The sequence below is a fragment of the Monopterus albus genome, unplaced genomic scaffold, assembly GCF_001952655.1.
Source record: "Monopterus albus unplaced genomic scaffold, M_albus_1.0 scaffold209.1, whole genome shotgun sequence".
NCBI lineage: Eukaryota > Metazoa > Chordata > Actinopteri > Synbranchiformes > Synbranchidae > Monopterus > Monopterus albus.
Window position 1 is genome coordinate 336,938 of NW_018128089.1, and position 26,169 is coordinate 363,106.

At 39.9% G+C, this 26,169-nt stretch overlaps 1 protein-coding gene across 2 annotated transcripts in view; it reads left to right on the forward strand.

Moving 5' to 3' along the window:
* The first annotated feature begins 6,657 nt into the window (after positions 1-6,657).
* slc12a2 (solute carrier family 12 member 2) overlaps positions 6,658-26,169 on the forward strand; it is a 58,898-nt gene continuing 39,386 nt past the window's right edge. Inside the window, exons 1-2 of one of the 2 annotated variants that reach the window (XM_020618831.1) lie at positions 6,658-7,652; positions 25,575-25,694. In XM_020618831.1, coding sequence (XP_020474487.1) covers positions 7,077-7,652; positions 25,575-25,694 — 696 coding nt within the window. In that variant the 5' untranslated portion in view covers positions 6,658-7,076. The remainder of the gene's footprint in view (positions 7,653-25,574; positions 25,695-26,169) is intronic. The other variant, XM_020618830.1, reaches the window with a different exon arrangement.

A 26,169-nucleotide genomic window follows, 5' to 3' on the forward strand; every position in this document is an offset into this window, starting at 1 on the left:
CTGGTATACTTGCCTCTTAAAGGGATAATACTGTACTGGTTGTAGTTTTGTGGTGGTTTTTATTGCTTTTATTGTTTTTTTATTGTTCAGAATTTGGCCCTTGTGTCTGCAATAAAGTTTCTATCTAATCAGGCTTCACAGCAGCTGAGCCTGACAGAGCTATTGTTACCCATTGGTCTGAGCTGTGGGAGCATCATATACACCTGATGTTGTATTGTGAACCAGTTTCAGATGGTTCAGTTCACCTCTATGATCAGGACACCAAGATGTACTGTCTACATGTAACATGATGACTGTGGTCTATTAAAATGTAGGTCTTATTTTATATTGTTGACTGTCATTCCTGTGAGCAGTAATACAAATTCACCAAGTTCATTTCTCAGAATTCACTAAAAACAAGTGTCAAGAAACCTGAACAGTCAGAGGATCAGACAGACTGTGAACAAACCAACAGGTTAGAAACAACAAAGGTGAATGACGAAATGATTAGTCTGTTGTAAACATCCACCACAGTCTACAGGCCCATTACCTGCTTTGTCTTTACCCTAGTGTACTCACTGTAGTTCCGTCAGCCAACTCGCATGCAATAAATTATTATGTGATTATTATGGACAATTTGTACAGTGCTGGTGTCTAGGCTACGACTGCTTCACTCCCTACATGGAAACCGCAAGCTCAACATAACAGTGAGTGAGAATAGTAACGTCCCCAAGGCGATGTAGACTCAGAGCCTACATGTGGATGCTGGGTAAAGGTGGGGCTTTTAAACTGCTGTATAAACAGCAGCAGGAGAAGTGACAGCCTGGCTTTCAGGTGAGGAGCTTAAGTACACCAGCATGATCAAAAAGGATATATGTTGCAGCGGGATGTGTATGCCATGTACAGTACTACTACAGTACCATGTATGCAGTACAGTGAAATGTTTTGGCATTTTAGCATAATAACGATGTTCATCTTTAACCATTATTCTAGGTTTGCAGGGACTGCTCAGCTAGTTCTATCAGAATTTTTAAAAATTACTTTTGAACATTCAATATCTCCAAAGAAGTTCAAACGTGGCAACCTGACAATGCCTTCGGTGAACATTTTAACATTTCTGTGTCTGTCCAGGAGATCAATCCAATTTGGCACCTGACTCTAGATAAGACAGCAACAAGTATTATCTGAAAAGGTCAGACTGATTCAACATCAATTGGAAGCATTCTCCTTATCAGGAGGACTAATGCCCTGATGGATATTGGGTTTGTTGATGAGGAGGGCAGGCTGTTTGGGCAGAATGACTAGATTGTCATGCTATTTTTCAGTCATGCATACTAAATTGAAATAATTGAAACTGCTGGGAAATAGAGCTGTCCTGGCAGACTCCAGATATTCTGTGGTAATAATTTAAATATTTTTGTCTATTGTAAGATGTAATCCATATACTTATTAAGAATTTCAGAATATACTCATTTTTGGCAGGTTGTATCGTGGAGTAACAGAATTGGAGTTGAATACACACCAGGTCTTTGGTTTTCTTGGACAACTGATATTTCCTCTGAGGACTACTAGTGTCACAATGGGTTTAGGTTTGATGCACTTCGATGTTTTTTCATGCCCAGTGCTGTAACATGTTTTTATTTTCTCTAATTTTATGATCATCTAATTAAATTTAGGGCTCTATTTTCCTACAATAAGGCGCAGCGCTAAACTCGTGTCTAAACTCCAGGCGCAAGGCGCATATGGGCATGTTGAACGGTGTAGCAGTTTTGGTGACCACAGACGCAGCGCAGTGTAGTACTGTATGTCCAGTCCTCTCGTCCCCTTTAAATAACAGAGTGGAAGCCTGACTGACTGATAACACCGATGTCAGGACATGGAAACAGTTCCCTGTGTCTTCTTCTCCTGCCAGTTATGTACTCCATTCCTAAACGGACAGTGACTAAACTATTTAGGTAGAAGTACTGCACATACATATTCACCCACCAGCTTCTCTGTGTGGTAGAAAGCCAGTGTCTGATCCTGTGACCAATAGCATAATTTACTGCATCCAGTGTGTGAAAATCACGGGCTTCTCACATGTAACCTTATAAACATTTGGCTGTATTTAACATAATACAATACAATCATATTGTAATCTCTGTGTTTGTGGTGAAACTGTCTGCGGTCCACCAGAGCGCACAGCCAGTGGATGTGTCGCCCACTTTATCTCCACTTCCAGCTGCTTTCAAAGCTGATCAAACTGCCATAAAACGCATAAACAGACACAGCATATATCCCCGTGGTAGTAACGAAGTTACGTCTATGTGAAACTTGTTCGTCTGAAGAAACTAACAACTTAACAGCGACAGCGGCCCCAGTGAGGCCTATTTTACCTGCTGCGTAACAGGATTAATGGAGACGTCTGCATGGTGTTTGTTGTTTATCTTGGCTCATGAGCTGCTTTCATGTGTTATTATGTGTAATTATTTACGTGGATTCCCTAACACCGGCTGCAGGCCACCTCTGGCTGAGTCTTGGTGACACTTGTTAGTACTAGCACAAGGAGTCAGTTTATTTTTTCTTATTTAAAAATCATCTTCATGATACGCAGTAAATTACTCAGTGTGAATTCCAGCAGATCAGTTGTGGATTTAAGGGTTAATTTTAAGTGGCTTTGGCCATTAAAATACATTAATGTACCTGATCTCGTGATTCCCAGCCTATGTTCTTGTCAGGAAAATTGCAAATACACCTTCAAATGCATAAGAGATGGTCAGGGGTTGTTTTTATCGCTATTTCTGGTCAACACGAGCACCAAAACTGCACTGCGCTGCCTAACTAGCACACACACGGCCTCAACTGCGCCTCTTCTTCCACCTCAGTATGAGCGCGTTCATTTATGACAGGAAAATACCAAACACACCAATACGCAACAACAAGTAGACGTGTGCCCGAGGAAAACTGCATAACGACTGTGAATGAGGCGACGCAGAAATTGCGCTGGCGGGAAAATTGAGCCCTTAGTCTCTGGTGAACAAAAATGGTTCAAGAAATACAATAAATATTGGTCCTGTCAATATACAGTATCAGTGGATTTCATTTTAAACGTGTTACTTTCAGAGAGCCAATGTATAGGATGTGAACATTCTGACTCCTTGTGCTAGTACCAATAAAGATACTGTTACTGACTCCATACCAGTATCAAATACTTACCACAGAATCCAGCACAGTAAAACTGCCAATAAGAAGTTTAATTATTAATTCTAAAATCTAAATTTTCATCAGCTAAAGTGTCTGCAACAATAGCGGAATATTTTAAAACATGCTTTATCACATAAAATCTTCACAAACTGTTTTTAATAAAAGGATAAAGTTGAAACAAATATTAAAACAATTCTTTTTCCCATCAGTGAGCAAAAGAAAGAAAAATACAGATTAAAACCAAAACTTATTTATGGTTACTGAGATGGTGCTGATGGTGATGTAAGGAACATCACCATCAGCACCACCATGAAGACCTCAGGGGAATTGTATAGTGCCAATTCAGCACAGTATACTCAACAGGCCACCTGGCACTTTGTACAGTAAACCATTTATAAAATAGGAAAAGTTCCTCATTTGAAGTTTGTGGAGTCTGTGACACTGCTATTTGGAACTCATAATATCCAAATAACATAGATTTTAAAGGTTCTTAAACACTGTTTTGGTCAATGCGTTTCAACTCAAAAACATTATTATTTGTAGAAATAAATGCATTATCATGTGTTTAGAGGGACTGAGAGCAGCAAAGGATGGAGTGAGTATAAGTCACAGTAAGAATCTGCTAAAGAGAGCAGCATTAACTGGATTATCAGTCTTCCTGGCTAATGAGCAGGAGTAATCATCTGGGGGGGAGGTATGACCTTCCACATTGCTGTGAAAAGATCTAGCCTCTCACAGGGTGATTGTCAGCATGGCACACTGCTGCAATATGGGCAGCCAGCAAGAGCGCGCTATGAAACATAAGCCCTGATGGAGAATGTCATAGAACAGCATGAGCTCTACTTCTGCATTCTTATGTCCTACTTGTGTGTTGTTTGAGCAGGTGAAAATGTTTTCTTTGCAGTCCAGCTTCCCACATGTCTCTTTAAACAGCACTGGACATGGTGATGTTGTTAGGTCTGTCTCTGTTCTCCTGTCACATACATACATATGTTCACACTTACTGTACATTCACATATTTTGCAGTATCTCCTACAGACATAAAATTCTACTCTTAGAATATGCCCACATTTGTTCTTTCAGTTGTCGCTGTTGTTCAAAAGCCACATGATGTTAATTCCAGTTTTATCAGCTGACACTCCACCCTAATGAGAACTATTTTGAAAAAAACAGGTCCTCTCCTCTGTTAATTAGTTCATTTGCATGTGCCAGCTGAACTTACTCATCTGTTTTCCATCTGTCTGTGTCCTTTAACTTTTAAATAGAAAACAGATAAGGGGAGGAGGAATGGATAAAATGAATTGAAAATGAATAAACTGTTATGGAACACAAAAATAGACATTGTTTGGACACACATTAATAGTAAAACTAAACAAGTGTCCTTTTTTTTCGGAGAAGTATTATCTTTTGTCCATGGGTCACTGGTGTTCTCTGTGCTGGTGGTGTATGTTGAATCTGTCCATTATCAGTACCAGCAGTATCAAAAGAGCACAGTGTGTCAGTGTGACGACTCAAAGTGTTTTCACCAAAACAGCTCTGGCTTTTCAAGTGGCTCATGAACTGCCGTTCCAGTTATCTGGCCAATGTTTGGTGTGAGGACATCATCACAGCAGTGGCATAGAGGAGCCTTAAAAAGAAAAACAGTGAGAGACTATTTCTGATGTCACTGTAGTTATAAATGCATACAGCGGTTCCATCACTGTTTTTCATTATTTCTTTTGATCTTAATAAAATGAGTAAAATAATAAAACTGATACATTTGAAACTTGCTTTGGGAGAACTGTGTTTATACACACACATACACAGAGAGAGAGAGAGAAAATCAATGTAACATGATCGTGACTTTAGCCTACCTGTCATTTTTAAAACCGACTGGAAGAACCTAAACAGAATAAATGAATATGACAACCAATACTTTATCAACTGATGTACCAGAAAAGAAAACAGGGTCCAGCAGTGTCTTATTCTGTCATTAATAAAGAAGCCTTGCAGATCAGTTACTGTTAGGCACAGTGCAACAGTTAAATCAAGTTCTGAGATGTTTTAAACAGGGATCCTCTGGGTCACCCTCCCTCACATCCTTTACAAAAGTCTTCTGAGTGAACACAGTTGTCACGGTATGGTATATTTGGTTTTATCTGATTACTGGCCTTATAGGATTGGTGTAATCATTAGGTCAGTGAAGGTGGGACCACTAAATCTTAATTTTTCAAGATAATATAATGAGACAGTTGATAAAAATTTAAACTAGCTAACAATCAAGTGAAAAAAAGATTTGTATGTTTAAAAAAGTAATATACTGGTAAGATACTGGAAATTATATCACCGTATCACTTATTGTGTTAAGTAGCCTTAAACTGTCTGCTTTAAACTGTTTCATGGTGCTAACATGACATATCGTAACCCATGTCTGTATTGAAGCATTACAGATATAACAGCTCAGACAATTAGTTCTTGTGTGTATAGGTACCAGAAGAGTACACTGAAAAGACAGACCTGGACAGTAGCAGTGAGGAGAAAGGACTCTGAGCCCAGTGACTGCTCTGCTGTCTGCAGCTGTCATCAGAAGCCTGGACAGACACTGTGTTTGAAGGAAGGAGTGATCTCATTAGTTTTAACATTTGCAGACCATGTGTGCACAGTCAGTGCCACTGGTAAATTCTTTCTATAGGCTATAGATGCACCTCTGTGTCATTTCTTGATGCAGTTACACACAACTGTAAGACTTGTTTATTAGAACTGTTAAACTGCAACACTGCACAAACCTTCCAATAATATAAATATTCTACATAAATAAAGTAAAATAAAATATGAACATTTCACTTGAAATGTAATTAAGAGAACTGTATAGCCTGACAAAATATGTATTTCATTCATTCATTTTCTACTGCTTAGTCCCAAAATATGTAATTAATCTTTTAATTTTAGTGTTTGTTGTAATTATGTATTATAGAAGCCCTCACAATACAAAGGGGTGATAGGATCATTACCTTTTAATAATTACTGTGAATGTTGTATATTGTATAAATATTTTGTTACAATCTGCAAAAGATGGTCTTTTGATATGAAAATTTTCATTTGCAATTTTAATATTACAAAACATCCTGCAGCATAACTACAACTTCGGGGCTTTAAAAAAAAACTAAACAGCTGGAAAACTGGCTTTAAATTCAGCGAGTTATGATGATTTTAGTGTGGATAGATCCCCTGTCCTCATACACAGACGCATTAGGAGGCGCAGCTTCGCCCCTTGGAACATGGCGGCCGGTGTGACGTGAATAGACAGAAGTGGCTCATGCGGCATCTAGTGTATATACCTGTGCATAGCAGTCAGACAGCGTCACCATTACTGTTTGAGTATTCTGATTTCTTCTCGCGACATTTAATATCACCTGAAAAAAAGAATAAACGTGATTGATTACATCTCGCGAGGTCCCCCTCAGTCGGAGCCCAGCCTTCAGTGTTGCCGACTGCAGTGTATTTATTAGCAGGGAGGGAAGCTGCGGGAGTGTAGGGGCAGCTGCGGCAAGGTCGGGAACAGCATCCTACTCTGAAGAGCAGAAGAACCTAGTGGTAGACGCGAGTTAGTCTAGTGGCGTCCAGCGAACGGAAGCGCCCGGTGGAGTTTTGGAGTTATTGGCTCAGAAGAGGAAGAAGGAGGAGAGTGGCCGAAAGTTTCCAGTTTATAGCCTCATGTTCCGAGTTAGCTAGCGAGCTATCCTTCAGCACAACCACTCTCCACTCGTAGGCTTGCGTCTTTTCGTGGCAGGCAGAGCATCGTGTTCTGTCCTGTAAATAGGAAGCCAGTGTCACGGGGTAGGCTCCTGGGCTCTCACACTTCCTCCAGTTAGTTTTGCGGGCCATAACTTGTCTTTTCCCGTACGCTTTTCTAGTCCTTTTGTATTAGTTGTGTCATGTCAGCTCCTTCCTCCGCGCCTTCCGCTCCAGCAAAAAACGCCGTGACAGAAAATGATTTTCTCGCCCCTGATGCGGGACAGAGGCCGCTCGGTCCGACCCCCAGCCAGAGCCGGTTCCAGGTGGACCTTGTGGCTGAGGCAGCTGGCGCCACCGAAGACAAGTCCCCAGACTCAGACTCTTCCACTACGATTCCATCTAGCGATAAGGCCATGGTCGCTGCTCCCCCAGACTGCCCAGGTGTTGATCCAGGGACCGGCGGAGAGGAAGCCAAAGGACGGTTTCGGGTGGTAAATTTCGCGGATCCGACCGGTGCAGGGAGCGCGGCCTCTCCTGAGGTCGAGGGACTGCAGAATGGGGACACGGTGATGAGCGAGACCAGCTTGCATTCATCCACAGGCGGCCAGCATCACTATCACTACGATACCCACACCAACACTTATTACCTGAGGACTTTTGGTCACAACACCATCGATGCCGTACCAAACATCGATTTCTACCGGCAGACAGCAGCGCCACTGGGGGAGAAACTAGTCAGACCTACACTGTCGGAGTTGCACGACGAGCTGGACAAGGTAAGTCGCTACATGAGGATGTGAGGACTCAGAGATAGGCAGGTCTACCGCTCATATTATTTAGGCAGAAATAGGCTCAAAACGCTAATAATGCAGAGAACGGGCAAGTCAGGTGCGGGCATCTTCAAATCATTAGAAAGGGCATTTCCCCCAGAAAATGCATGTGGATGCTGTCTGATGAAAAAATTGCCTCAGCACTAGTGATGGCTGAAATTTATTGCTGAAACCGCTGAAGGCTGAGATGGAATGCTGAAAAATTCTAGTGAAAAATAACACTGGGGATGGAAGCTTAAGTTTATTATTTAAAGAAGCTGAGAGTTTAAAAGCATCACTAAAATAGTGGAAGTTCCAAAGTGACATGTAGAAATAAAATGACTTAAAGTTGTAAAAGGACTGGAATAATAGTCAAAATAAGGTGTAACCTGAATTTTGAGGGCTGGGGTGGGGGTATGTTTTCTAGTGTTTGCTTTGCACTGTATACATGTTTAAAATTTTCATTGAGTAAAAACAAAAGCATAATATTACAACTGATGGAGTAAAACCAAAAACTTAATTTTCATTTATTTATGGCACATTTGCTACGACACATTACTTAATCGATACATTTAAAATACAAGATATATGCTATCTAGAAAGCAATTGTCATAAAACCACACTGTTGTCACTATATTTGCATGTTAATTGTGGGGTGGTGCTACAGTGAGTGTCCCTTCCCCTTGTAACAGTCCAAAGTGGCAGCTGCTGCTGCTAGAAGTGGTATCTGGCAGTGGAGGGGGAGTGGCATGCTGCTTCAGAATCGGCATGTGCCACTAGGGAGAAGTGGCATGCCATATGCCACTTTCCGAACTTGACGTCTCTCCCTCCAAGGTCACCGCAAACCTGTATGAGTGCTTTGTTTATGTTGTTGTTGTTTTTCTAAGCATTTACAGATTAAAGTTTTAAGATGGAACCTATGGCAGAGGGGAGGGTAACGTCTTTTGAAAATGAAAACTTTGTAGTATGCTGTGAAAACTTTGACCGATCAGATGGTCTTTTTTTTTTCCTCTTTTGAAATTTCCTATATATTTGACTTATCCTCATTTGTTGCCACACTACATGGTCAGAGGTATGTGGATGCCTAACCATTAGCTCTATGTTTTATAGTGAAATGTGATTCAGACACCATTTGCATTTACATGCTGCAGTAACAACCTTCACTCTCCTCAGAAGGTTTTCCACCAGAAAAATAACCTGGCTGCTCTCTCTTTAGACACAAGAGTACTATTGATGTAAGACACCTGGTGGTAAGGTCTGTGTCACAGTTCATTCCAAAGATGTTGGCTAGGGTTGAGGTCAAACACATTCAGACCAAAAGTACACGAAAGTATATAGGCTGTGATGTCTGCATCCCTTTGGCCATATGGCGGTGTAAGTCACTACTTCTAACTCTTCATCCACCAAGAGGTATAAGCTAAGCAAAAGGAGAAGAAGAAGAAAAGCAACATTTTTGACATTAGCAAAGGGTACATGGACAAAGTGGCTAATGCACTGGTTGTACTATACTAGTGACTAGGGGACGAAATCTAATGTCGCGAAATCTCACAAATATTAAAACACAGCGATATATATTGTCGAAGTGAAAAGCTCTCTTGCGTTATCAATACATAAAACAAGAGCAGCAGCCAGCATCACAGAGAGTGAGGGTGAAATTAGCATAGAAGATGCCCCCTCCACTTTTATGTCATTTCTGTGGCCGCCTTTCAGGTAGCTGTTGGAAACAAACTGTGGCAGACAAGACATGAATATGTAAACATTCTAAGAAACTAGTGCTGTACACTGCAGCTTGGGGTTAGGTGTTAGGCCTACTGTTTGCACTAACAAAGTAAGACTAAGAAAAACTGTTATTTATTTTTACTTACTGTATACGTTTTTCATTTTTAATGTTCAATGGAATGTTTAATGGAAAGGAGTTCAGTTAGGAGGTCACACACTGGTTCAATTAGTGTTAGGGCTTGGAAGCTCATGCATACTTCATGCACAGTTCTAAGGTCTGAAGAGACGTGAAATCATACAGGAGAGAAGCCAGTCAGTTTAGTTTGTGGCCAAACCTTTTAGAGTGCTTGAATATTGTTGTCTTTTACTGCATACAATAATTCATACTCAGAAAGTAGAACTGAAGTGACATTCATTAGATGATTAGTTAAAACCATAGATGTTATTAGACCCCTTTTCCGGGGGTATATGCTCCACTATTGATCAGCTGTGCCCCAGTAAATTCACAGGATCAAGTTTTAACAAGCTTCTTTATTTGGAGGTGGATTAATTTAGATTGATTGAGTAAAGAAATTATTTGTTGTTCTAATCCATAATGTAAAAGCAAAATACAAGGTGAGGCACAGTGGTCAGGGCTCCTACACCATGGTGTGCATGTCAGGCACTTCATCTCCCATCGTGCAGTTGTTTCCTCCAAGCAAAGTCAACAATAGCCTACTTGACTGATTAGTTTGCCCTCTGTGGATTTTTGTTTTCAGTGAAACGAACTACTGTGATAGGTTGGAAGGACGCTTGGGTCACAGCAGCATATGACCCAAGTTACCATAAGTGCCCTGATCTGTGGTTTTAAAGAGTCATTTCTACTGGAGCACAGTGAACTGGATTGAGTTTATCTGACCATGAGTTGCCTTTAGTTGTCAAGGTTACATTTTGATAAACTTCAAAGTGACTGTGGCAGCAGTAGCCTGGCGAACACATCATAGTCCTAATGAAATTGCAGTGGTTACGTATTTTGGAATCGAGATTTGTTCCAACGCTTGTACTGTAAACATCTAGGCTATGATGAGAAGATATAGAAGGTATTCATAAAGTGCACTATGTTATCTCTGCTGATACTGATATGTGATTTATAAACTACGATTCCAGTTTATCACCTGATATTAGTAGATGTATACCACCTGTCTGTCATCAGGAGGACAGCAGGGTCTTCACCAGGCTGACCAAAAGCAAAAATGTATTGGACAAAAATAGATTTCATCTTGGCTCATCAGCAAGGAACCAGCAGCGTTTATAAGTATGGCTTTATTAATTTACCCGTCTTACTACAAAGGGCAGGGGAAAATCTCACAATGACTCCAGGAGCTTGATCCATCAGAAGTGAAAAGTAAAAGGTTTCCAGCACATAAATAGGCTAACAGGTGACCTACCTGATTTAAGCAGCTGTCTGCAGCAATTACACTTCAAATGTGCCAAAGATAAAAAAAACAAAAAAAACAAACAAACGTGAAGTGTAAAAAGGAGTCCAGGGTTGATGCGTGTGTTTCAGTGTGGATTGACACATTTGATTGACTGGAAGTCTCTGCTTCATTAGACAGGAGAGTGACAGACCTGCAGATAAATGTTGCAATGACGGTATCGTGGAGGTAGTTACGTCTGTCCTCCATTTTTACAGTGAGGGCGATTTGTTCGTGCAGTCCCAGTGTGACCTTTGAAAAAAGTCAGTCGCACGTTAAATAAATTTGGTTGCAAAATGTGACTGATCACTCGCAGTCTGAAGCCATGTTTTAGTGCACTTAACAGTTGCATTTTCCTGAAATATAACTTAAATTTGTAAATACTTGCAGTGCACACAGCAGTAGTGCACATTATTTGTCTGCAGACACATCGGCCATTTAGAGTGTAGTCATCGGCTGATGCCAGTCACCTAAAAAAATGCTGAAAATTGGCCGACCGACTAATTGGTTGATCACTACGTGGCACCCTGGTTTCTATCCTTTCAATAACGGTAAGCAAATATTTTATGATTAAAAATTTGTTAAATTTTCTGTTTATTTTTGCAATGTGGTGGAAGCTACTTTGTCATAGGTCTAATTCTTTGGGTGAGCAGTGGTTCTTACTGGTTGTTTTATCAATAAACAAAAAATAAATAATACATAAAGTGGCAGGCTTTGTTTATGTTGCCCACCCCATTTTAATGCTCAGCTGTAAAATTTCTTGAACCAGTCCATATTTCCCATAACTCATAAAAAAAAACATGTTCCCTGGATCCCTGACAAAATGCATATGTGTCAAAAGAAAAGAAACAATTTCGTATTTGTATTTTTAACACTCAAATATTAACATGATTATCAGCCTCAGAAACCCAATATTGGTTGGACTCTTAATTGATCTAGTGGTTCCATATGTGCTGACTTGCATACAACTATAGAAGGACATTACGCTCATGAGCAATAATATTGGTGCTGGAAATGGTATGATCATTTACCATATCAACGCACAAGATATGGTGCAACACCCATATTGAGAGAAGTAAAACACCGCAAGCTCTAGTGTGTTAGATGCTTATCATATTTTAGTTATCAAGACCTGTAAATGTTTTCTGGCTTGCACTCAGTGCTCATATTTAATTAAGATAAATCAGTAAGCCTGCATCCTGAGATGTCAAGGTTGTATGTAGTTTTCATTTGTATGACAAAGTCAAATATGAGAAGGATACTGTCAGATTTGACGTGTAAGAACGCCAAATGGTGTTTGTGGTGGACTCAATTATAAAACCAGACGGACTGATTTAGCTGAAGGTTTTTTTACTCGTAACAACTAGACAATCAATACACAGTCCGCGATACACAATCGGGTCGATAAGACAGTCCAGGGTCAGCGCCGGTAGACAGGTATAACCAGGAGATCCAAACTCGAGTGGTCAAGGGGAATAACTCAGAAAGTCGGTACACTGCAGGCAATCAGAAACTGGAAGGGCATAGGCAAAACACGGTGGTCAAAAACAGTAATCCAAGGTCAGAAACAGAGAATCAGGCAAGGTATAAATGCTGGAGAGTCAGAGCTGGGGTCTAGAACAATCTGGCAGCGTCCTTGTGGGAGGACGCTGCCTAAATAGAGGTGTAAACAGGTGCAAACAATAACGAAGCAGGTGAAACTAATGTGAGTGATGAAGAACGTAAAAAGACCAAAACTAAGGTGAAACAAAAACAAGAAGTAACGTCAAAATAAAAGCCTGACAGGAAGCAACAGAACCGAATCGTGACAGGATACTGCTCATTTTGTTTGGTCAAAGCAAACAGAACAAATAGAGCCAGATTGGGGGTATTCCAGAACTCAGGTTAAATGAAAAGACAAGCGTTTGTTTGTGGTGAAATGAGGGAAATTCTGGGTTTATCAGTTCCAGAATGGAGATCTCTTGAAGAGGATAAAAGTCCTAGTTGGATAGCTAGTTTGTTGCCCAAGACCTATTTTTACTAACCTGATTGTTTTTGTGATCAATCAATCAGTGTAAAGACAGCAATCTCTCACATTTAAATACTGGTGGTCTATTCCTCAGCGTGGATTCATCCTCAGAATATATTCTACACTACATCCTTATTACATTATGACCCTGTGAATATTACAACAGCTGTCCTTTTATTAATCCGTTTGCTCTCCTGTCGAACCTGAAGGAGCTGCCTGACATGCAGGATCGTTTTCTCATTCATACAATTCATATCAAAGCACATATCAGGTCACATTCATTTTCAGAAAATCAGATTAGTTTGTTACCCGAGATGTCTCTTTACTTTAATGTAACTACTTTTGTATTCAGTCATTCAGTGTAAGCACAGAGACAGCATTCACATTCATCCTGATATGATGGAACCATCCTCAGCTCAGAATAAAATCTATGCAGGCCATTTATTTTTTATAAAACTATGACTGTGGATATGGAGTCAGTTCCCTTTCACTCAATCATCTAATATACCCTATATGACTAGAATCAATGTTAAAAACACAATAAACAAACAAACAGAAAACTAGAATTACCACTTTGGAGTTGTATGGGAATGAGATGGATGTGATGATACAGTGACCTTGACCTTTGGCCACTAAAATCTAATCCATTCACTCCCGAGTCCCAGTGGAAAGTTGTGCTAAATTTCATAAGGATGGGTTGGACAGATGAGTGCATGGCCAGGCGGACAACATAATGCCTCTGGCTGTGGCTATTGTTGGTGCAGAGGCATAAAAATTTCAATTCAATTTTATTTTGTGCCAAAGCACAATAAAATCTATGTGAAACTTTAGTCGCATAAGACATTGACCTGTGAATAATTGTTTCTTGTATTGCAATTGGCCGTGATAATAGATTAGCACTTATTTTTGAGTGAAAATTACTGTAGTACGGCTGAGGACTTAAAAACCGGAACAAGTCAAATTCCTTGTGTGTTTAAAATGACGAGTAAAGCTGATTCTGATAAATGTGGATTAAACAGCAGTTTTTGGAAAGAAAAAAAAAAATATATGTATATAGTTATTAAATGCTGTTGAACAAGATTTGTTTTTTTAAATGGGTAATAATTATGCTAGATATTGTACAACAGTCAATAGCAACCTACAGCTAGGACTGTAACAGTTTGGAAGGCTGGGAATTATTCTTCTAAGATGTCAAAAGACAGCACCAGTTAGGTTTAGTTGATTAGACAAGTCAGTTTAGTCAGATCTTACTCACAATGCCTTTGTTCAAGCTCATAGCCCACAGTTAGTTGTACTGTAAATTAAAAATGCTGAACCACCATCTCCCTTGCCTGTTCCTTAATCTTTGAAGCATCTGGTGAGCTGTTCTCATATTTGGCCATCAAGTAGTTGGTGATGAAAAACTGGTCTCATATATTTTCTCAAGGTTGTTTAGTTGAAAGAGGCACCTATTGTGTTCACTGGTCAGAATATATTGGGTCATAATGGCAGGTATCTAATATAGTATTAGGAGTTGAGCCTGTTTCATCACCACAAAATTACTGCTGCTAGCAGATATTTATCAACTGAGAGACAACAGGATTTAATTAGTTGCTGTGATTGACATTTATACAGACAGAGGCTAAATATCTGGAAATAGCATCTGTGCTTTGAAATTTAAGGGATCTATGCTGGTTTGAAGGTCATGGTGGCTTTGGTGCTTCCACTATACCATGTCTAACATTGAAGTATTTCCCACTCTGCAGGGCATGCCAAGATCAAAATGTGGAATGGAAATTCCATTATACTAATTGCCTGTGGCCCAAGAACCTATTGTCAGCAATCAATGAGTTATTCAGTATATTGTTCGGGCAGTTGAAAACACTATGCCACTGCACTGCCCTGATGTTGACTGAACATTTCAGGTTCCTCATGTTACTTGTTTGGGGCTATGACAGTGAGCTCTACAAGAAGAAAAGTGGTTTGGTGGGATGGGACCTCACCAGCAGGGACAGACAGGAAGGTCTCATTGTCCTGTCCTGTAGTGTTCCCTTGAAAAGGTGGCAGCAGCCACAACAGCAGTGTACTGTAGGTCTATATTGATGAGCCAGAAGGGACATGTTGATGGGGCAGATTCATTCAGTCCAGGGCGGCCAAGCATAAACACATTGCACTTAAATATTGATGCCACCCACAGTGTTGCTCCAGTGTAGCATGTCCAAAGTGTCCGAAAAGGCTGGGACATCATGGTATTGCATTTACATGGTTTGATGAAAATTAAGTTGTAGCTGGTTGTCTGCCTTACAACATTTGGAAGGACATGTAGCTTGTGTATGTAGCTGTGAATGTTTTTCTGACATTGCTGTAGTGCTGCAGAGCTGAGGTGTGTAGTCGTTGAGTCATTGAAATCCATGTACAGTACTTGGCTTACACATGGGCACACAAAACATAGCATGCACAGCATGCACATGACCTGATCAGCATTTTTGACAGCAGGTAAAGTCAGTGACATAGCATGCACATGACCTGATCAGCATCTTACAGGCATTTTTGACAGCAGGTAAAGTCAGTGCATGTGTTGCTGTGATAAGGTCGACTTTGATCCACTGCAGGGCTGTGCGATATTGTACCTATTTAATGCTTCTTTGGGCAATGAAGGTGAAAATATCTTTGCATTTATGGATGAAGTTGCAAAATGTTTCAACCCATGGGCCTTTGGGCTGCTCTTTAAGGAGATGTGAGGGTAACTTGCATAATGGAGCCTCTGTCTGAGAGTTTATTCTATTTTTTGGAACACATATTCCTCAAAACTGTACTTAAGTACAGTACTTGAGTAAATGTGCTTAGTTACTTTCCACCTCTGCACTTCAGCTGGTCCGGTGACACTGAGAACACAACTGCCAGTAAAAGTGCTTTGCAGTACTATGGTAAGAAATGATTTTTTTTTTCTCTCATATCAGTCTAACAATAATTATTGATAATTTCAATGAGCTATTACAAGGCTGTATTTTTAACAAACAGCAGGAGAAATTGGTTTAATTAAACCACTATTTTTTTATCAAAGCACACAAGGATGGGGAGATACTCCTCTTAAAAATATAAGGATAAAGGAATGATCTCACCTTGATTCACATTAAATAAAGAAAGCAAGTAAAATCAGCTAGTATATTTTGACCTAACACCAGTAAGCTGCAATAAATATTAGAAATGTAAATTTTCAAAGTCAGCTTTGAGACTTAACAAACTTTATAATAAAACCTCTAAAACTAGGTAAACACATTAAAAAGTAGCCTATAATGTTCTTTAAACTTGCCAAATCAGTTTGTTTTAAGGTAGACCAGCAGGCACTGAAGGGGAGTACCTCTCCACAGTAGATTGTCTGTGGACTGTTGAGATTTCGCGGAAGGAGGACCTGGCCGACATGCTGCAGTGGATGGAAGTAGCTCAGATGATAAAACAGTTGTTTTAGTAGCAACTTTTCTGCTACACAGTTTACATACAACTGTGCTCCGATCTTGGTCAGGCTTGAGGGGAAAACTGCCATACTGTCAAGCTGACCTGTCCTTTTTTTATTGACAGTTTCTTCTTCACTTTCTCCACTCATCTTCTCCCTTGCTTTCCACACTGCTTCTGTTATTGTGTTGCGGGGGCAACCGAACTCTACACCTGATTGGGTGTTTGCGTATCCCTTGTGGCACGCTGTGTTATCAAGGGCTGTGATTGGCTGTTCATGAGCTACGGAGGGAGATGCTTGGGAGTTGTTCATGTAACCATGGTTACGTGGTCTTCATGCATTGCTTTTAACCAACCATCCTATTGAGAAAATTTCTTTTCTTTATTGAGGAAATGCCTGTCGCTGTATATATCATTACCGTTTTATCGCCCAGGCCTAACTATAGCCTATATCAGCAATTCATATTGTCTGCAATTTAAATCTTGCCTGATATGCAGCTGTCTTTTGATATTTTTAAAATGTTCAAATCCATGTTCCTATCACTCTTGGGCATTTGAATACCTCTTAGGGAGACTGAGGAACATGCTTGTCAAAGATGTTTAGAGTTCAGTTTGACGTGACGGCAGTAGTTCCTTGCTCTGACTATTTAAGCAGCCTGTGTCATGCAGAGGGAGCTAAAATAACTTCCTGTGAGATGGTTGTTAGCATCATGGAAAATTGGCGGACATCCTTTTATACACATGTTTACAAGCTGCCACATATGTGTTTGTGTGTCCACATGCAAGCCGTATGGAAGAAAGTACCAACAATCGAGTTAATTTTCATTCATTTGCAAGATTAAATTGTTCCTGATGTCCCACTGCTAATCACATATATACAAAGTGTGTGTGATGGAAAGTTAGAGATTAAGTGGGGATAAGAACCATTGCCACTAGAATGTTACCCTGTTTATTCAGCTGAGAACTGTTTATTGTTGCCAAGTATTTCTGCCTGCACAGGGAAGAGCTTAAAATGACCTTTGAGTTATTATGGAGTTTTTCATGTTTGCCTTCTTGTATGTGTGTTAATTCACTGGGAGATTTTGACAAGACTCTGGAAGCCCAGATAGCTGTAGTACTAAATATTGAAGAATGACGGGCCTCAACACAGAAACCTGAAAAAGACAGAAACCAACGCAACTTGCATATGGACAAAATGTTGTTCTTGGCAGGGTTCCTGCCCCAATTCTAACAGTATTATGCAACTCAGTGTAACAATATCACACATGTAGTAGTAACACAAATACCAGTGTCAGTGTGATGCTCTTTCATATGGATTATATTTTTTTTTCTTGTAATAGAGCAATAATACTCGCGTTGAGATAGGCTGCTTTGCTTGTATAGCCACGTTCTAAATTAACACATCTAAATAAACAGGCTTTAGAAACAAATGACTTTTCTGTTTAGCCACACCAGGATCTATTCAGTGCCGTCATAATCTATTCTCTTCTTCATTGTAATGCTGGTTTGAAAATGATATAATTTTGTTTATCTTGTGATCAATCTGAGCGTGTAGTCAGAGCTATTTAATTGACTTTCCAACTCACCACCTGATCCTCTACTACTCAGGGGAACATCGTCAGACCTGTGTTCTTCTGTAGCTCGGTTGCCCTGTTCCTGCTGCTGCTGCCTCCACTGTTGCTCTGACAGCCGTGGTAGCAGCAGTTCTTAAACTTGCACAGTGTTAATTACAGTAGTCAGTCCATTTTGTTTACAAGTATGCAGCATACTAGGAATTTCTCTTGCTAATTGCTCCCACATAAAAGGGGCAAAACGCATAAAAACAATTTGCTGTCAGTTTAAAACAAAATACAGGTGACAATCCATAAAAGAAGATTAAAGACAATCCATCAAATGTATAAATAAAATAAAAATTCATAAGGCCAAAGGATTATCTTGCATTAAGTACCAAACGTCAGCTGTTTAATACTTTGATAGCCTCAGGTTAATACTCTTCTTAATCCTTTCTGATTTAAATTTAAGGTGTCTAAATCTTCTTCCAGTGAGCCACCTCTGAAAGAGGGGGGCTGCTGGATGAGAGCTCTCACTGATAATATTCAGTGCTTTTTGTTTAAAGAGACGTTTAGAATTTTACAATTTTAGATGCAGTCTTGACCACCTTCTCCAATGCTTTTATTTCTCCTCAGGTCCAACTACCATCCCACACAGTACCAGAACATGTGAGGGCACTTTGGATAACAGCCCTGTAACATTCAGCCAAACCATTTCTAGAAGTTCCACATTTCTCAAGTTTACATAAAAAAATACAACCTTTTGATGAGTCAGTTTAACAGTTCTAAGGACATTGTTTTCCCATTTCAGAACTGCTAATATGATGGTGCCCAAAAGGTTCAATTCTTCCACCCCGTCTACCATTTTCTCTGCAATGATGAGAGGTGGTTTCTCCCCCCTTTCTTTCCTAAAATGAGAAGTCATTTCTGGTTTTACCATCATTGAGATGAAGATTATGATCATTACACCAGCTAAGTGGAATGGAAAGGCCTTTCATATATGCCGATTCATCTGAATTAGTTATTAACCCAAAAACTGTGGTATCACCAGTGAATTTAAAGACCATGACTATCATGAGGAGTGCAATCATCTATATACAGGGAATACAACAGCGAAGATGTGTAACAAACCTGCGGAGCACTAATATTAACTGATAGTGGTTTGGGAAAGATTAATTTTAACCATTTGTTTTCTGTTCCGCAAGAAATCAAGGACCCAGAGACACATGGCTTCGCTGGGCAATTATAAATTAAACATCAATTTAATTAATTAAACATAAATATGAGATCATTGAGTACATCTGAGTTGATTTGGACCGTATTTAAACTTCAGTTTTAAAAGTGCTGCATGATGTGCAACTCCTTATTTCCATCAGTACAATATTCCATAGAGTTGTTGATCTGACATAAAAGGCAGATTGTCCAATTTTACTGCATCTAAATGGAACAAAACAGTCTCCTCTGCAAACCATCCTTGTCATTTTGGATGTAATGTCCTTAAGTTTAACAAAAGTGTCAGAGAGGGTTAGGTGCTAGTCCATGAAGAGTTTTGAAAGTAAGACACATTCACAAACACAGCTGCCTGAATTTGTATTACATTGTGGATATATGATTATTGGTTTGATATAAAGTGCTAAACATTTAAGAACAATCAGTATAAAAGCTGACCTCAGTTCACTGCCTCACCATCTCAGTTTCCTTGCAGGTACACACCTTCACCTGCCAGGTTGTTTTTATAAATTCCAAATTTGCCTTAAAAAGTTGAATATATGAATATCAAGCAACATTTTGAGCTATACAGTGGTTACAAATGTGGCCTCTGGTTTGGCTAGGTCCTTATCGACCCTGACAAGCTAATATTAGCTACTCAACATACTGAAGCTCAGACAGTTTGGGTTGAGTTGTAATGTCGAGTGACACACACACTCCTTTTATGTTAATTATAAAGAGAAAACTTTGCTGCCTTGAGAATGTGTACATTACATTAACAGGTCAGGTTTAACACAGCCTGTGATGGCTCAGGTTGGGGATCACACTAGCATCACTATACCTCTGTGGAGAGTGAGCACAGAGGCGGTGTTTGCCCTGCAGAGGGGTAAATAGTGCTAGTGATTTTCCCAGTGTAACTGCTCCATCGTCTATTACTCTGATTTCAACAGTCAGTACTCCAGTGTAATCAGACCATGTTTGAAGGTATGAACACATGTATAAAATGAAGTAAACCAGACCTTGTGCTGCTCTTTGTTAGGAACATTTGCTACAGCCAATACAAGGTAAAGCTCCACTTCATATTCTTTAGCTAAAGCTGATAAACGCCTCTAAACCAGTTGTGTCCAAATCCCCGATTCCAATGTCAAACATATTTACTTCCACTCCAAACTGATCACTGTTTCTAAAACTGCCTCTCATTGTGAAAACATTCACAGATGCTGCTACCTTGCTGAGCAGCAAAGTATCTCACTGTTTGCAGATGCCTCACTCATCACATCTTTCACACTCATGCCAGAGTCAAATAGGAATTGGACACAATTCTAAGACTTAAAATCTTTGCAGTGTTAGGCCATCAAAGACCTCAGTGGGCAGCAGGAAATCCGTGGGAAACTCTGGGAGAGTTTCAGTGCAATAAAAGTATAATGTAGTGAGTGGTGGGAGGTTTTTCCAAACAGTGGTCAAACTATCTGAGACAGTGGACGTATACATAAGAAACAGTGGTGGAAGAACTCAGATCCTCTTCTTAAGTAAAAGTAGCAATGTAGCAGTGTAAAATACTCTTTTACAAGTAAAAGTCCTACATTCAAAATGTTTAAAAGTACTAGCATCAAAACATACTTAAAGTAATAAGGTAAAGGTACACATTATGCAGGGCCCCAAATATTATTATTATTTTCTCAGTGCGACCTGTCCGCTGGAGTCTGTTCCTCTCCTGTTTGGGTGCTGAGCCAAACCAGACAGTGATGGGAAAGCAGAGACCAGACTCAGTGATTCCTCTGTAGAATTGTATCAGCAGCTCCTGGGGCAGGTTGGACTTCCTGAGCTGATACAGGAAGTACGTCCTCTGTTGTGCCTTCTTGGTGATGGTGCTGATGTTGGATGTCCACTTCAGGTCCTGAGAGACAGTGGAGCCCATGACGTGTGTGGTTTTTAACACAAACCTGTCAGTCAACACGCTAGTGCAGAGACAGGTCAGATGAACAGCACTATAGCAGTACTATTTAATAAAACGTTAGGAAAGCATGACACCCCCTACCCCCTGAGCTACCACCACAAGTAGAATGTAATTCTGTGGGAAACTGCAGCTTCAGGTAGAAGTTAGAAGCTCATGCACAGTTCTAAGGTCTGAAGAGACTCGTGGAATCATACAGGAGAGAAGCCAGTCAGCTGAGTTTGTGACTAAACCTTTTACAGTGCTTGCATATTCTTTATCTTACTGCATATGATAATTCATACTCCAAAAGCAGAACTGAAGTGACGTTCATTACAAGATGATTAGTTAAAACTTTTCAAAATGCACCTGCACTGTTGCATTTTGTGACTTGCAGTTGAAGATTTCTTAGAGACTGTTAAAATCTCTTCTCATGAACCCAGGATCATGCATCATCTGAAGTAAAGTGCATCGTCACACCCCTAGCCTCGGGTGAGAGCAATGACCATTGTCGACTGTGAACACAGTATGTTGTGTTGCATCTCACACCACTGAAATAGTCCTGTCAAGCACCTGCTCTTCAGATTGTCACTGAAATGACAACGTGTCCTGTATGACCAAATAATTGTGATCTTTTGTCAAAAGAAAAATAAAACTAACTCCATGCTTTAAATGGTGCCAGCATGTGGCTTTTAATTTAGAACTGCTCTACTGTTGCGCAACCCAAAACAATCCTCTTTTCAGAAAAACTAAGTATTTGCCAAGTACCTATAATGACATGTTTTTCCATGCTGTGGTGTGTAGCTCGGAGGGAAACTGGCATTTCCAGCGTCACTTACTCAAACAGGAGCCTCATTTGTTTTTTGACTAGGTGTGTTGCGTCAATTCTGATAATTTATGTAGTCGACAGAACATATCAGTCTTTACTGGAAATGAAACTCTTACCTTCCAGGCTAAACTGTTAAGTTGCACAACATTTGTAGGTCTTGTAAGATTTCTTAAACACTTTTAGAGTGTGACTGACGAAAGTTAATTTTTGTGAACTGTAACTGCATTATTAGGTTTTCTTTTTTGTTACCATGCTCTTCATCATGGTCCAATTTGCACTGCTATGATAAGCGATGCTTTCTCATTGTTGTGCAAAGCCAGCTTTTGTGCTGCTTCAGCCATGCAGGTAATGTTCACTAACTCATCCTGTGTTGTCTGCAGTGTTCTCTGGGCTGTCCATTTATCAGGGCGCACTGTCTTGTGCACCAAATACAGTTCTTGACTTGGAGTCCTCTTGAGAGCTGGTGTTGGTTAAGATGAACACCAAACTGTGGAGGACGTTTAGGGCCAACTTTAAAATCTGATGGCTTAAACTAATTTAATAGTAAAGTAAATTAACTCATGTACAAATTGTCCCAATATTCACTGTTATCCTCCTTGGTCCCCCAATGTTCACTGACATGACTTTGACTACATTGATGCCGAGTTCAGATTTCTTATGTCAGATCCAATCTTTTTCTGTTCAGGGTTCGCTTTCATGTTTGTAGTCATACATTGTTTTCATTGAATTTTTAACTGTATCATGATTGAATTGAATCGTAAACACCATATCGTGCATTGAATCATAGTGAGGAAGAAAAGACCTATCATCCCATCCCTATACATGTCCTTACTCTGTACATTATGGAGTGATACTTTACGGCAATTAATCGTTGACACTCCTAGTTTAGTATCAAACAACACACAATCAGGTAAACTAATTCTAAGCAAGTGTTATTCTTACTGTCGTATTGTTTCCAAACAATCAGATGTGCGTTTGTCTGTCCCATCGGACTTGCTCCAGTCTCTGTGCCGGTGGATGACGCCTGTGCAGGCCATGTATCCTAATTCCTGAGCTGGATTGTGCCATGTGTCTGTTTCCTCCGTGTGTGTGAAGCGGTGGAGGGCAGAGCGTCTGTTGATGTTCTGAAAATAAAAGGGATTCCAGTCACATTCCGCTTCCTGTAGAACTGCATGGCTTGCAGCAAATAATAATCTGCCAAAACAGCTGATGACAGATGAAGGCGACAGGGTTAGCTTTATGAATCTGGGCGGAGTCAAGGTAGGGAGTTAAAAAGTAGAGTACTATGGGAGACTGAATCCATGTGGCTGTGATGGTCCCCACACTGGCTTGAGAAAATAATTAGCTTCTTATTTGTTTGAGTTTATTAGAAAGTTCAGTTGTTGTCCTTTGTTGAAAAAACAGAGAAAAAAATCAACTGGACTTGGTTTTATGTGATGAAGCTTCTTGGATCAGAGGTGTAACATCTTCGACCTAAAACCGTTTTTTCAGCTTACTATGACCTGGATGACTGAGAATCTGCACGGCCATGTTGTTGTCCTTTAGCTGAACATTATCCTAGCATTATGTTATGGTTAATTGTAACCCTCGATAAGGAAAGGGGCATTGTAAGTGCAAAAATACATTTGGAGCAGAAGCTACCAATCTAACTGCCACAGCTAGATTGCAGCAGTGTTGCTGAGTCATTCTGGGGACACAGGCAGGGTATTCACAATGAAACCTGTAGGTTGTCCAGGTGAAGTGATGCTCAAGGCCCCCCTCCCGTGGTTCAGCTTTGTACATGCCACAGAGCCAGCACTTGTGGTTAATTTATAGCATCTATTTATATGCCCATTGTGAATTCTCATTTGTTTTGCTTCCCTTTCTTCATCTGATTGTGTGAATTCTCTTTTTTACAGAGTCTTTGATCACTATGAAATACATAGTGACCGGGTTCTTGTTTAGGATCCTACTGATGTGCACCAATCAAAACTATTCATTTGCACAGTTATTCAGTGTTTGTCTCTCTTGGCATGTGGACTTTACTGTCCACTGGTGGACATTGGCCCTGGGGGCATGTGCACGTTACTCTTGATCAGTGTGCATGGCCTGCACAGCAGGATAGAACTAGCCTAGATCCTCACATTTCCTTTCCATGGCATTAAAATGACATAGTGTAAGAGGATCCATAAATCCAAGGTCATCCATATCCAGGATTGTCTTGACTGTTAAGCTTCAGGTCATTGTTGTGCTGAAAGGTGAACTGTCGCCTAAGGCTCAGGTTGCATGCACAGGGATTCTTTAAAGACCTTTCTGTATTTATGTGCATTCATCCTTCCCTGTCCCTACCACTTAGAAGCACCCCCACAGCATGATACTGCCACCAGACCTGAACAATATGCATGCCAAGACCTAGCCTACCACTTTCCAGGTCTTACTGTGGTTATTTAGACTTGGTTCAGCTTCAGCTTGTTATATCAAATGAAATAGTTTTGTAGAAAAATGCAATTTTTTTAAGTATCCAAATATAGTAGATAGTGTTTATGCAGCTGTACCAATTAATAAATACATTAAAATGTGAAAAATGTTTATACCAGTGATACACATCGCTTGCATACCGATGCGTATCACTGGACAAATGGCCGCCTGTGTGGACAAGATAAGGACTGTTTCTATTACATTTTGCTTGGGTGTTTGTTGTACCCAGAGGCTGAACCAAACCTTAAACCCAAATGTCCACTTGAGCCTAATATATTTCATAATTTCCAAGGTTGATTGCAGGAAGGCTATAAGTGCAAATGGCAAAAGGGTCAGTATGTTTTTCCCAACCTTCACTTATGTTGCGGCTCGCAATAAGCATTGCTTTTCTTTAACCGTTGTAATGAATGTCCAAGTCGTTCTAAAGTCATGCTGTTAAGCTTGCTTTTATCTGATCCCTTTTATGTACAATTCTCTTTTATGTCAGTGGAGGGAGGAAATGACGTGAAAACTTGCAAATGTCCTCTTTTCATCCTAAGGTCATTACCAGTGTTTTAAATGCAGGATGGAGTATGCTGTATGCCCACAGTCCTGGCAGGGAGGCCACCAACGTCACAACATTGTTTGGTTTCCTGTGTTTTAACTGTTGTAGTAACAGCAATAACAAAAGGACATTCTCTGTTAGTGTATCTGTCTCTTTTAAAGACCTATAGAGCTGTTGGAAAAAGGACTTTTTCCACACTGACATTTTTAACCATTTAATTGCCTTTCAAGTTGTCATAGTGTGGTGTCAATTAAAAGTAGCCCAGATATTTACCCTTTCCTAAATTGCTAGACTTGTCTTTATTCTGTAACAGAATCAGCTTGGAACCTTGAAGATACTCAAATAAGTAGTATTGATTTAATAATTTTCTCTCAGCACAGTGAAAACAATACTTTAAACCAGCTGTAATCTCACTTTTAGTCAAAATGAATGAGTATAAAAGTCCCAACTCTTCTGGAAACAAAATCTTCTACAATGAACAGTTAGTTTTTATTTTTAATTTACTCATGCTTGATTTTATGTTTCTTCTTTTAAGGAGAGATGCTGAAAAGAGCAGTGATTTATTTGACCCTTGTCTGTTACATTCAGTCATGGGAGTTGTTTTCTTATTCCACTTAAGCAGCACACAGGATTCATCCCCTCTGACCAAGCAATGTTACTAAAATCCCAGTTTCCAAAAGCTTGTTCAGTGTTGAAAATGTCTGTTTTTCCACAGTCTATGCCCTATATGTAAACTTTTTTTTGCCCTTTTTAGGAGCCATTTGAGGATGGGTTTGCCAATGGTGATGAGCTGACCCCGGCTGAAGAAGCTACTGCCAAAGAAATGGCCGATTCCAAAGGCGTCGTCAAGTTTGGCTGGATTAAGGGGGTGCTGGTAAGTTACTTGTTGATTGTTTGTTTATTTATTTTTTTACCATGCTTTCTTTTGTAGGCATATTGTGTAAGCACTCATGCTGTGAGCTAAACTCACTAACACATGCTATTTATTGTAAACTTTGTTTCTTAAATTGTTGCTTGTGTTTATATGTGTGTGTGTGTGTGTGTGTATATATAACTTGGCAGTGAAACTTTGTGAAGTGGATCACATGTGTGTGCCACTACGTAGTAAAATTTGAACCGTATATGTGAGTACATGGCACTCTATTAAGAATTTTGAACCACAAGTGTGAATTGCTAGTGGTTCAGATAGTGGTCACTAGATAGTTAAACTACTGAGGAAGAGAGCGCCCATGACTACTGAGAGATGTGTTTCATGCTGAGCTGTCCTTGACGCATGTTTAATTTCTTTTTTAAAAGTACAGTCAACAGAGGATGAAGACGTCTGGATATTATCATCCTGCTTTTATTTT